This window comes from Arachis duranensis, chromosome 6 (assembly GCF_000817695.3).
Source record: "Arachis duranensis cultivar V14167 chromosome 6, aradu.V14167.gnm2.J7QH, whole genome shotgun sequence".
NCBI lineage: Eukaryota > Viridiplantae > Streptophyta > Magnoliopsida > Fabales > Fabaceae > Arachis > Arachis duranensis.
This window is the reverse complement of record NC_029777.3, coordinates 9685792-9698548: the sequence shown is the minus strand read 5'-3', so window position 1 is coordinate 9698548 and position 12757 is coordinate 9685792. Positions and strand designations below refer to the sequence as shown.

General features: G+C 32.9%; 3 protein-coding genes across 4 annotated transcripts in view; 1 reads left to right on the top strand and 2 right to left on the bottom strand.

The window, feature by feature from the left end:
- LOC107492690 (protein XAP5 CIRCADIAN TIMEKEEPER) overlaps positions 1 to 2925 on the top strand; it is a 3687-nt gene extending 762 nt beyond the window's left edge. The window contains exons 4-12 of one of the 2 annotated variants that reach the window (XM_016113741.3): positions 74 to 186; positions 474 to 549; positions 661 to 737; positions 1383 to 1444; positions 1562 to 1693; positions 1788 to 1841; positions 2152 to 2217; positions 2383 to 2457; positions 2655 to 2925. In XM_016113741.3, coding sequence (XP_015969227.1) covers positions 74 to 186; positions 474 to 549; positions 661 to 737; positions 1383 to 1444; positions 1562 to 1693; positions 1788 to 1841; positions 2152 to 2217; positions 2383 to 2457; positions 2655 to 2705 — 706 coding nt within the window. In that variant the 3' untranslated portion in view covers positions 2706 to 2925. The remainder of the gene's footprint in view (positions 1 to 73; positions 187 to 473; positions 550 to 660; positions 738 to 1382; positions 1445 to 1561; positions 1694 to 1787; positions 1842 to 2151; positions 2218 to 2382; positions 2458 to 2654) is intronic. The other variant, XM_016113742.3, reaches the window with a different exon arrangement.
- A 763-nt stretch (positions 2926 to 3688) lies between these two features.
- On the bottom strand, positions 3689 to 7455 carry LOC107492574 (phosphatidylinositol 4-phosphate 5-kinase 4-like). The gene is made up of 8 exons (XM_052251369.1): positions 6218 to 7455; positions 5957 to 6124; positions 5675 to 5840; positions 5456 to 5572; positions 5037 to 5230; positions 4681 to 4887; positions 3938 to 4229; positions 3689 to 3743 (listed from the first exon to the last, which is right to left on the bottom strand). Exons 1-7 carry the CDS (start codon positions 7453 to 7455, stop codon positions 3941 to 3943), a joined length of 2379 nt encoding a protein of 792 aa, XP_052107329.1. The 3' UTR covers positions 3689 to 3743; positions 3938 to 3940.
- Positions 7456 to 8173: 718 nt separating this feature from the next.
- Positions 8174 to 9915, bottom strand: LOC107492600 (uncharacterized). The gene is made up of 4 exons (XM_016113635.3): positions 9872 to 9915; positions 9623 to 9746; positions 9095 to 9167; positions 8174 to 8617 (listed from the first exon to the last, which is right to left on the bottom strand). The coding sequence occupies exons 1-4, from the start codon at positions 9900 to 9902 to the stop codon at positions 8351 to 8353; spliced, it is 495 nt and encodes a 164-aa protein (XP_015969121.1). The 5' UTR covers positions 9903 to 9915; the 3' UTR covers positions 8174 to 8350.
- Positions 9916 to 12757: the final 2842 nt, after the last annotated feature.

The following is a 12757-nucleotide window of genomic DNA, read 5'->3' as shown; positions in this document are numbered from 1 at the left end:
TTTGCACTTGTTCATCCAGCTTTTGGTTTGTGTGTTGTCAATCATTATAGTTTTGTTTTCTCTTTTGAAACAGGGAGGAGGAGCTTCAGTTGGAGAAGCGCAAGAAGAGGAAGATAAAGGGAAATTCTCGATTGTCGTTTGCAGAGGATATTGACAATGATGCTGAAGAGGAGGAACCAGAAGATAGTAAGAGGATTTTTCAACAACTTGTGATTTGTTTCAAATTGTTGTTCTTGTTCATTTATCAATGCAGTAATACTGTTAAATAGTCATATGGAGTCTTTAATGATGTTGCTGTAAATTTTTTTCTCAGAAAAAAAAGAATCATCAAAGAAAAAGACTTCACAATATTATTAATGTTTTATTTTTAGACCTCCACTAATCAACCTGTTCTTGTTCTTTTAGCTAGTTTCCAATCTTTAAATGTATATTGCGGTATGTCATTGTTCTAAAATAACTTCGTTCTGTGTCAGCAGAGAATCTGGAGAGACTAAGACGTGGTAAACTTGGAAAAGACCCTACTGTTGAAACCAGCTTTTTACCCGACAGGTGTGGCATCTCTCTTCCCTCCTTTTCTCTTATTGTTTCATGTTTTCATCCTTTCTTTATTGTTTATTTCCCTAACATTCGGGCATTGGAGTGATGAGGGTGGCTGTTTAGTGAGCGAGAGGCTGAGGAACAAGCTGAGCGTGAAAGGCTGCGCAAACAGTGGCTCCGTGAGCAGGAGCAAATTCGAAGTAAGCCTGCACTTATATATACACATAGTTTTTATTTCAATTTTAAGAAAAAGGGTGAAGGGACAAAATATAGCTTGTTTTAACCAAAATAAATAGATAAATAAAAGGTATAGTTTATTTATGGAAGAAGTGTATATTCAGATTCACTCAATTGCTTCTTCAGCCTAGCTTAATCGAAACTGATGCATAAAATACTTAAACTGTATAAAAGTCCCTGTGTACTGTGTAGTTGATTTTGTTAGAAGAGTGGAATAGGAAGCATAGATGGTCAAATCTACATCCACTTGTGTGAACAACATACCAGATGTTTGAACATGTTGAGTTCATGTGTTAAATATACACAGATACAACTATAGTTACAAGATATTAGATAAGTTACCCCAAACTTTTTATGAATTTAATTTTGATGCACTGTCAATGTAAAGTAATTTTACACATGCATCCAATTATGTAACGCCACATCAGTAAAAATAACTACCTTTTCAAATTGACCTCGTGAATGGTCATCCAAAAGAACGGATGTGATTGCACGACTGTGTAAAATGCTTTACGCTGTCAGTGCATCAAAATTAAACTCTTTTTCATATTACTATAGCTACAAGATATTCTTAGCCTATAGCCAACCAAAAATTTCCTTTGTTTCAGATGAGCCTCTTGAAATTACATACAGTTATTGGGATGGAACTGGCCACAGGCGTGTAATCCAGGCAAGTATATGCTGTCTGCTTCATACTTGTTTTTCTAGTTCATTGATTGTGATTTATTGTATTGTTAGGATGCATCTTGTGATCTTGGGTTCTCAATGATTTTATAATATGATTCAGGTACGCAAGGGTGATAGCATTGGAGAGTTTCTTCGAGCAGTCCAACAGCAACTGGCTCCTGAATTCCGAGAGATTCGAACAACCTCAGTTGAAAATTTGCTATATGTGAAAGAAGACCTTATCATTCCTCATGTATGAAGATGTAGTCTAGTTATGATTTCATAAAGACTGCATATAAGGATTGGTATCAACTTAATTAATTTGCATGTTCTGATGTTTATTGCAGCAACACAGCTTCTATGAGCTAATCGTAAACAAAGCCAGAGGCAAGAGTGGACCAGTATGTTTCATTTGTTCTCTTACTTAGTTGATTTAGGATTTATTCTCTCAGAAGATACATCATTGAGTTCATTCTGACAAGGCTAATAATGTCTTTCATTTTCTTGTACGAGTTTATTCTTACTTTATATATTCAATAGATAATTTATTGTAGCTGATTCATCTATTCTTAACTGAACCTTCATCGTTTCAATTAGAACTTTTTTTGGTCTTCTGTCTGGTATTCTGCACTTGAAAGTTTCCCTCATTATATTTTAATAATATAATAGTGTTCAATATTCACATCACTTGATGCTTTTCTATATATACAGCTTTTCCATTTTGATGTGCATGAGGATGTCCGAACAATTGCTGATGCCACTATAGAGAAGGATGAGGTACATATTTTACCTGCTCATTTCTACCACTACTGTGAAATTTAAGTTTCTAAGATGGTTAAAGGCTTAAGCTTGATATATCATGTTTTTCCTTTGCTGGTTCTAGTAAACTTGACATGTAGTTTCTGGGTCATTAACACTGTATTTTTATTTTCTTTAAAACAGTCCCATGCTGGGAAGGTTGTAGAAAGACACTGGTATGAAAAGAACAAACATATATTTCCTGCTTCAAGATGGGAGGTACAATCTCTCTCTCTCTCTCTCTCTCACACACACACACACACACACACACACACACGCACACACAGTTCCTTTTCTGCCTTTTGGCTGAGCAGCTCTTAAATTTAACAATGTCCATCCTTGACTCTTTTAAGATGTGTTGCGGCTTCTTGCATAGCATCTAATTCTGAATGCCCTTTTCTCGTTTACTATTGCAGATATATGATCCAACAAAGAAATGGGAACGTTATACCATCCATGGAGATTGATTTGTCACTGCCACATAACTTACCTCTGCATTTTCTGCTTCAGACAACATTAGTTAATTATACTTTGCAATTTTAGCATTGGAAATGACTGATTTTTGTACCTGTAGTGTAATTCATTGTAATTTAGCCTACTTGGAAAATTGGACATGTTTTGTTATAGTGGACCATCGTTGGTTTGCCTTATGAAATTTTTCACTCCTGCAACTTCTGTTTGCCTATTCATACTTTTCTGTTATGGTATTAAGATTGGGATTAGTATTTTGGACGGCCTCAGGTAAAGTGGTGTTGAAGTAGTCCATGCTGTTGCACTTTTATAAGTAAACTATAAGGATTAAGTTAAACTGTCACTGGAACTACAATAAAAAGGTATGGGACAAAATGGGTTGCTGGCTTAGTTTTAGGTTCTTGCTTCATTTAGGTTACAAGAAATCAAGTAAGCTTTGAAGGCAGTTTATTTATTTATTTATATTTTGGTTTACGATTATGAAGTTTACCTGTCAAAGATCGTTAAAGATCGTTAAAGCAACTGTGCAAAAAAAGATTTCTCATTTCCAAACCGGTAAGCACAAACAAGCATGCTGTTAAAAGGGGTTGTCTATTTTAACGGCTGATGCCATTTTTGAAATTGTTCAAGTTAACCAGTGCAGATTTTCTTCGTTTTTCCTGCTAACAATGATAGGCTTCGCATTGATGCTGTTCAGTCAATTATCCATGGTAACTTTAATCACTTTAAGCGCTCCTTTTTATTGTCCTTATTTGACGTCGAAATGAGACTAGTATTATTTCAGGAAGATAAGTACTAATCAAACAGAAAAGTCAAAAGGCACACATTGATTCATTTCAATTTTTCTAATGTACATCTAATACCAATACAAAATGTTGGAGTTCCCTGCCACCCCTCTCTATCTAGCTTTAACAAAATAGTAACTGATGAAGCTGCTGCATTAGATATTTAGATTCTAGCAGATGTGTGCAACATGCATGTACATAGTCTCTCTAGCTTTTAGCTTTCCCCATGATGTGTTCCCTTATACTGCACTATACATAGAATGAAGGTGATTAAGTAATGAACAAAATAGGTGTGAGTTAGCACTTAGCTCTCAAAAATAAGGGTGAAAATCCTAAGGGTTTCTCATTTCTGGCATGGTTATAACACACTGCCACTTTGCACCAGATTGGTAATGAACTAATGATGCCATATCTGGATGAGATAAATGGAGAATCATGTATACCTTTCAGGAAGAGTCTTCGGTGAATATTCTAAGGATGAAGTCGCGAAAGCGCCTCGAGTATAGTCTTGGATCAACAGCTGATATTGAGGTTGAATCATATTGAATGGACTTGTAGGCATGTTCAAGCTTCTTGCTGATGTCATAGTCTTGAAGTATGTCTATGATTCCAAAATGTAATATTACATCATAGTACTCTCCAATGGGTTCCCCTACAAGTTGTAATTCACTACTACGTTTTCTCACTGTCCTTTCAACTCTTGCTGGCATATTCACACCTAATAAGGCACTGCACACACACAATCATACCAAGCTATTAGTCTTCATCTTGAGATGATAAATTCTTGTATATGTATTAGAGAGCATATCAAGTGAGAGGAGAGGATGGTTTATTATGAGAGAGAGAGAGAGACAATAAAATTTGTGCTACATAACCATATATAAATGGATCATACATATATTTCCAAGCAAAATGCTTAGAAAAAGATGGTACCAGTTAGGAGGATGGTCAGAGTATCTTAATTACTATTCATTATTAGTCTAATATTATTTTTTCCATGGAAATATGCTTTCAAAGTTTAGTAGTATAGTGTTGAACATACATTCAATTTGTATAAATCAAGTTATAAGTGTCAAAAAAAAAAAAAAGAGTTGAAGTACTTTACCCAGGAGGATCCGGATCATTTTTGGCTTTTCCTGAAGTGAATGAGATTTTTAAAGAACACAAACACAAGAAACATTAAACACAATTTTTTATTGTATCACTTAATCCAAATTGACAGTTATTTTGAAATGGAGATAGTGTTGAAATAAGAAATTTACCAACAAGATTCTCAGATCCACAAGGAACAAGTTCCCCATCTGGTGATATATGTCTGAAATGAATACCTACTAACAAACTATAGTCCATAATTCCCTCCTGTTCTAGAAGCTCACAATCTCTATCAATTTGACTGGATAACAAGTATATGTAGATATGATCAGCTTACAGTGAAGAAACAAATTAAAACTGCAAAATGTATTTGGAGTTTGCTATTGTTCCACTTAACAGGCTAGCTTTCCAAGGCAAAATGATAAATTGAGTGCTGAAATCCTTAATCACCTGCAGAATTCTTCAAATCGAGACGGTTGCAGCCGGAATATAAAGTTTAGATCAAGATCCTTAAGGATAGTTGTTTCACTGATCTCAGTCTCAGGCTTATCGGTTGTCCGACCAAGCGAAGATCCCTTAAGATCGTAGCGTCTATGGGTGTTATATTTAGAACGGAAAAGGTTTCCCATTATGATAAATCGAACCTGGAAAATCAAACATGGTATTATTATGTTCAAATTCTAAAGATTATATCTCATATTTCATAGTTCTGTTAAACTAGAGAGTTCTGTTATCCTATTAGAATGTGCACTAGTTAATGTCAACCACTCTGAAGCTTTGATCAACTTAATAAGTGAAAGAAATAAAGAATGAGGCCTCATTTTTTGGATAAGTTTCTGTTATGCTGACACTCACTATAGGAAATGTACCTTCCTTTGGATATGTCCAGTTAATTTGACACAATGCAAACCATAATACTTTGTCACCATTGTACTTTGATAGGTTCGAAAATGAGTGTAGTAGGCAGGAAGCATTCTCAAGAGAGCCTGCAAAGAAATCCGGCATAACAATATCAGATAACATCATGCTTTCTTGGCATGTTTTATAAGAAATTAATTGCAATTGTACCATGACAAGATTGAACTCACTTTTACTTCAGCTTTCTTCATTGTCTTAATCATGTAGCGGTCGTCATTCGTCAAGTAAAAGAAGCTTCCACTTTTTCCAGGGGAGCAAAGTTCGCGAAGAGCTTCATTTCCACATATGGATAACATGTAATCAGCTGGATCCACCTTGAATAGCTTCCTAAGAGCCCTGAGATTAGAGTGAAATGCACAAGTTAGTATAAATCAAGAGTCTTCTTCATTCCAAAATTACACTTTTGTTGAAGAATTGTGCAATGTGGGCACCAACAGATTAAGAGAGCTGACCTAAAAACTACTGGACAGTAATCCTTCCACTTAAATTCGGCTGATGGATGCGGTGGTGTGTACTTGGATCCTTCAGGTGGAAATCTTGTCCACACTTTCTCCTTTGGATCAAAAGCTGAAGGCTTCAGATCAAGTGATGCTGAGGGAGCAGGTCTTGCAACAGAGTGCCTATGAAACGACCCAAAGAAAACCAGGCAAGAGTTAAAACAAAGCAATCAAATAGCTCAAAGGCTAACATTGAATTCAATCTGATTGATGTACCTTATTCCTAGTTGTAAATTAAGCATGAGCTCATAATTTTTGTGGCCTTTGCATATAGTCTCTCCCTGTCTCTTTGCTTTCTTAGGAGCTTTGAGAGGTTTGAGGGGTCCAGTGGTTTCATCCTCTATCGGTATGTTCATCAATTCATCATCCAAATCAGTGGCTGCCTTGGGAGGAGTTTTAGGAGGAGGAGGTATGGGGGCTTCACCATCCCCACCATCATGCCACCTATCACTTGACCTATCCGAGCCAAGACTGACCCTGCCATCGACCGACATCCTCCTAGGCTTACCACTCTCCCCTCCCTTTGAAGACCTCCAAATTGCAAGCTTCTTCTGTGATGGCAAAACCGGAACCTTCTCGCCGCGACCAACTCTATAATAACTCAAAGCAGTGTACAATTCAGAGGGCTCCCAATGAGCATGACAATGGCCATCTTCCTCCTCATCCAAGGACTCAGATGGATGGTATGTTCCATCCTGATCCCTACCATCCCTACTCCAATTGCCAGCATAGTAACATCCATCAGGCCACTTGAATGTTCCTGTCCCTTTTGGAACCCCATCTTCCCAATGCCCTTCAAACTTATTCCCATTATGAAAAACAAACACCCCTTTTCCACTAATAACCCCATTCTTCCATTCCCCAAAATAATGACTCTCATCCTTCCATTCATACCTCCCTTTCCCTTCTGTCACATCCTTCTTCCAATCCCCATCATACCAATCCCCATTGGAGAAGCTCTTGAATCCATGGCCTTGTTTTAAGTTCATCACCCATTGACCCTTGTAGGTGTCCCCATTAGCACTTGTATACACTCCTGTCCCATCCATAAAACCGTTCTTGAATTCGCCTTCGTAGGTAGCCCCAGAAGGCCAACTGAATGTTCCTCTTCCTGTTTTCTTTCCCTTGTACCAGTCTCCAACATACATGCACCCATCTAACCATAGGTACTTGCCAAACCCGTGTGGAAAACTCTCTGCCCATTCCCCTGTGTAGTAGTCTCCATTGGGGAGAAACTTCTCTTCATGGTAAACTTCCAATGGCTCAGAGCTCCCATTCTCTTCTACAACGCGATTACTACCATTGTTGTGGTGGTTTTCTTGATGATGATCTTCTTCTACGTGCCCAATAGTTATTGTCCCAAATATGCTGTTGGCACGCTTTTTCGCAACGGCGTGTGTTTTCTTCACCGTTGCCTCCCATGCCTTCAAGACACCACCTTCTTTGCCAATCATGCTGATTTTCAGTCTTTCATCGACACCCCAGATGAAGAAAATGAATCAAGACAACAATATCAATATTTGTTGCAGCAGCAGCAGCAGCATTCAAGAGGAAAATGAAAATGTGACAATATTCAATGAGTTTTCTTTCTGCTGAAACGAAAAAAATCCAAGTTAGACGTTGTGGTTTGTTATCTCATGTTCTCCAACAACTTCGGAGGGACATTGTTTGTCGTAGGATTAGAAAGGTGTTCAAGACATTTGGACAACAAGTATCACTTGTGCAAAGTTAAGGCTGTGACACGTGTCATGCTAATTAACTTGTGAAGATTATGGCTTGTGTTAATTCTGACATTATTGTTATATTCAGCTTAATTAACCATGAAACATTACCCGTCATTATTGCAGCTTAATTTTCCTGCCCCCAAGTTTATATTGTTATGAGAAAAACTCGCTCGTCTCCTATGAAATCTAAGAACGTTGACATATCTAGACAAATGTTAGACTATGATTTTTTTTTGTTTACGTGAAAAACAAAGAGGTGTTATACCTGTGAAAATCATACGTATATTAAATCTTACTATGAAAACTCACGTGCAGTTGTTTTCATTGAGAGTCGTTAAATGATTTAATAGGTTTGACTAAATTGTTATCTAATGATTTTTAACTATCAATTTTACATAAAGACAACTGCACATGAATTTTCATCTTATATTATTATATTACTACATCTACCTTAATAAATGGCGCCTATTAATAAGTAATTAAAATAAATGAAATAATTGACTTAATTCCTCTACGTAGGTACGTACAAACACCTATTAATAAATAAATAGGTAGTGTCTGATTTGGTAATAAGAAGATGGCACCCTATAAATGAAGCCCCAAGTTTAAGAAATGTTAAGTGGCATCAAATCTTGTTAAGGGCAGCAAGGATGAGGACAGTGAGGGAAGTAACACCAGGGATGAAGAAGTCATCACGAAGAGCATTAGGCATAGCTGTGCGCTTGAGGAAAAGGGTTGCCAAAGGGACACCAAAGATGTACATGAGTGCTTCCTTTGCTCCAATTCCTGTTAATAACTCTATTGATGACCCTTTTGTCATCACTTCCTTAAGGATCTCATGGAAATCTTCTTTTTCTAGCTTCTCCTTCCTCTTCTCTCCACCATGATGTTTCTATATATCAATCAAACAATTTCATTATTCTTCTATTTTCAAATCACAAATAACTCTATGTCTTATATTCTGTACTTGATCATTATTCTAATTATAAAATATTTAAACTAACTTTATATTCATTCTAGACTTGATTAGTTTTCGACAAAATTATCCCAAATGAGTTTAGTTTGTTGGGTAGTTTTGTCGAATGTCTTTAATAATATTTTTGAATTAACCCAATCAAATATTAAATTAATTTCTAATTCTAAAGTTAAAATTTTTCAACGTTATAGAATTTTTATATTTATTTTAAACTAAACATAATACTAAAATTAACTCAGTCTAATATATTTTACACTAAATACAATATAGAGACTTAATTTAATCTTTTTCATATCAGTCTTTTTTCTAAACGCAGCTTAAATGTTTATAATCATTAGATAATTTACTTTATAATAAATGTAAAAGTTTCAAGATGATAGTGGACTTATTTACATCGAATGCGTCCTTTAGATCATTCACTGGAGGCAGCTTAAATTGCGTGTTTTTAAGATTTTCGTTGATTTTCCTGCCAAATAAAATAAATTAAAGCATCATCACATTTTGTTGTTTTAATAAGTTATTTAACATTATATTCAACCTGGCTATATGCACCATACAAACTATTAAATAAGTTGAACCTAAACCCTAGAATGATACCCTATGAAAATTCATATAAGCACCTTTAATAGAAAAAAAAAATTGTTTAGGTTTAGTTCAAAATGTTAAAAAAATGTTAATTACATAACATTTTACATTCATATAAGCTAAGTAAGATACGCATTTAGATATAATATAGATTTCTATACCCGACCTCATCACTTAAGTAAAAAAATAATGTAAAAAACTTAGATATATATTATAGAGTCAATACAAAAAATATAAGAATTAAAACCAAAGAAAAAAAATTATAAATAATAAAATCTTATTAAAGTTTTTTTTTTCAATTAAACAAATTTCAGGAATGAAAATAGTAATTAGTACTCGACTATGTCGCATATGATACGGTAGAATTCTTCGAACTGGAGGTTCTTGGCATCCTTGAGATTTTTTTCATAGCATGATTCTATAATTGGAATAGTCTCTTTGATCTTTCTCTCTTCAGAACCTATATGTCAAAATTTAAGAAAAAAAAAACAATTATATATGAAAGAGTACAAATAATTAATCTTTTGCTAATTAATTGACATTATTGAAGTAATGAGAGAGTTAGATATGGAATGAATTAAGTACCAGGAGCTAATTTCTGCAGAGACTGGCCCATAGTTTTGGCTTTGATCAGATGTATAAAGAAATTAAATCATGGGTCTTATTTATATAGAATGAGAATAATTAAAGCATAGCAATAAAACTTGCAATGGTGGAAAAAGAACAATGTGTCTCTTGAGTTATAAGATAAGAAAAGCTTATGTGATGATCCAAGGACCAAGTTAGAAATTTAGAATAGGCAATGTGCATGGAACTTTCTATTATCGAAGTAAGGTATATTATTAGGATAATGTTATGGTAAAAAGCATAGTTGTGAGAATCGAATCGGTGATCGAACCGGTTAAACTATTGATTTATTAGTTTATTAATTCAATCGATAAATTACTGATTGAACCGATAAAATCGGTCTTACGTAAATATAAAATAGTTACAAATTTAAAATTAAAATTTGAAATACATATGTTCACTAACATTTTATGAATAATCAATTCTCAACTTCTAAAAATAACTAATATAAAAAAACTATAAAATTTTAATATTACAATAGTATTTTAATTTGACACAATAAAAAAAATAATTAATTCACAAAACTATCATCTAACTATAATATCAGTAGATTTTAACACTAATATCAAAACAAAAAATCTTAATCACAATACTAGTAATAAAATAGATCAAGTAAATTAGTAAATTTTTAGTGAAATTTATATTTATATTAATAATTGTATATAATTAAAATATAATTAATTTTAAAAATAGAAAAAACAAAAATTAAATTAAATTAGATATTTATGTATACTATATATTTAGTATTTATCAAGTATAATAGTTAGAAGTGCAATGGTTGAGTGGCAAGTAGAGGTTATTTTTGGTCCAAGGTTCTTAGTTCTAGATCTAGTGAAGACATTTTAAAAAAATTTTCAAGCAGACCGGTTCGGTTAGACCAGTTTATACCTGTTTTTATCGATTTTGACCGATTTAATCCGATTCTTATTGGTTCATACTAATTTTCTTTCTTAAATGGTTCAAAAAATAAATTGAACCGGACTAAAATCCAATTCATCAATTTTTCAGTCGAACCAATCAATTTGGTTCAGTTTTTACAACTATGATAAAAAAAAATGAAGATATTTTTTATTTTTAATAATTCTATTTTTTATCAAAGACATTCCTATATTATTATCCATTTTGATACCATGGCTTTAACGGAGATAACTAATATGCGGTTTATTTTTTCAAGATAAATTTTGAGCATTAAAACAAAGTAATAAGGGATCAAGCAATTATTTAATTGTTAGAGTATGTAAGTGACTTTTATTAAAAAGAAAAGTTATTTAAGAGTCAAATACTTTTTTTTTATGTCCCGTCAAATACTTTAATTTATATGTTAATAATTAGATAATATCATAAACTTTTGTTTCAACAATATTGTTTTTTTTTTATTTAAAAACTTTCCAGGATTTAAACTAGAAAAATACTAAAAAGATAGTGAAATTGGCAAGTATAGATTTCTTCTACTTTTGCAATATTTGTTTTATTTTGTTTTATGAATTTTCTATTTTAAACTATAATGTTACTAATTTTTGGCTGAAAATTCTATAATTCATAACAACGTTTGTAACTAATTTTCCTTCTACAATGAGACAAACAAATAGCTATATATGTCACCAAAAAAACAAATAGCTATATATATTACTACACAAATTAATTTAGGTTGGCCTAATAATTAATTTATTAGTACGTTTCTTTAAGTAAATGTTAAAAAATTTAATTTTGTTTTGTAACAATTTATTGATCAACAATAAATATTTAAATAAAACTCAAATTCACAACGAGTTAATCTTTAATTTATCGGGTATGTCTAAAATGAGCTCAACAATTATGTACTTATTGAATGAGCCACACTTATATAGACCATTAGATTTTATTAGATGAAAATCAAAGGCTAATATAAAAGAAGAGCATTGATGGATTCTAATAAATATAGAATATCCTAGTACATAAATAAATGCTTTAAATAGCAATACTTTAATACACAATACTTTAAACGGCAACAGAATCTTTTATTTTTAAATAATTAAATATAAAATATATAAATACAAAATATATGAGTATTTTTTATTTATTAAAATTAATTATTATGTAAAATTTTTTTATAATATTAAAATGATATTTAAAATTATATAACATATCTATATTAGGAAGAATTTCATCTGTGTCAGTTTTAAAAGATGAATGAATGAGATTTTTTTATGTAACTTCTGCTTATAATGGAAGCGTTAATCGAAGTATGATTATATGAAGAATTGAAGATTACACCTGCGCCAAGGGCAGCAGGCTTCCCGTGTTAGTGGCTGCTTTCTTAGATGGCTTACCTTATGTTTTGGTTTGGGTGGTTTCCTTTTTGCAGGGCTAATGGACCTTTTTGGCGCATAGTTGTTGCTTGCATTAGTTTGAGAGTAATGGATCATTTTTGGTGCATTATTTTTGTATATATTTTGGCCAGCATTATACTATTGGGTTAAAAACTGTAAAGCCATCATTGTTAAATTTTGCAGCGTTTTTTATTTATTATTAGGTTCATAGTTTTAGTCTGAAAAATCCGACCCACATACAATAAATGGAACTAACCCTTATACATGTACTAACATAATGTAGGATGGAACTAACCCTTATACATGTACTAACATAATGTAGGGTGTTTGCAGTGCAGTTTGGATCGATTTTAGATTGGTTTTAAGTAAAAAATTTATCCAATTCAAACACTAATTTTATTTGCAGTGTGAATTGAATTGGATGAATTTTTAAAAAAAAAAAATCGTATCCGATTCGATCCAATTTCAAGCGATTTGAATAGGATTAGATTTGCGGTTTTGTAAAGTAAAAAAATGAAATATATATAACAAGTTT

Coding starts and splice junctions, on each gene's coding strand:
- LOC107492574 (XM_052251369.1), bottom strand. CDS start 7,455: ATGATTGGCAAAGAAGGTGGTGTCTTGAAGGCATGGGAGGCAACGGTG. Junction 5,573..5,674: donor TGAAGAAAGCTGAAGTAAAA/GTGAGTTCAATC, acceptor ATTTCTTTGCAG/GCTCTCTTGAGAATGCTTCC. Junction 5,231..5,455: donor CTGGACATATCCAAAGGAAG/GTACATTTCCTA, acceptor TTGATTTTCCAG/GTTCGATTTATCATAATGGG.
- LOC107492600 (XM_016113635.3), bottom strand. CDS start 9,902: ATGGGCCAGTCTCTGCAGAAATTAGCTCCTG. Junction 9,168..9,622: donor ATCATATGCGACATAGTCGA/GTACTAATTACT, acceptor TTTATTTGGCAG/GAAAATCAACGAAAATCTTA. Junction 8,618..9,094: donor ATCTAAAGGACGCATTCGAT/GTAAATAAGTCC, acceptor ATTGATATATAG/AAACATCATGGTGGAGAGAA.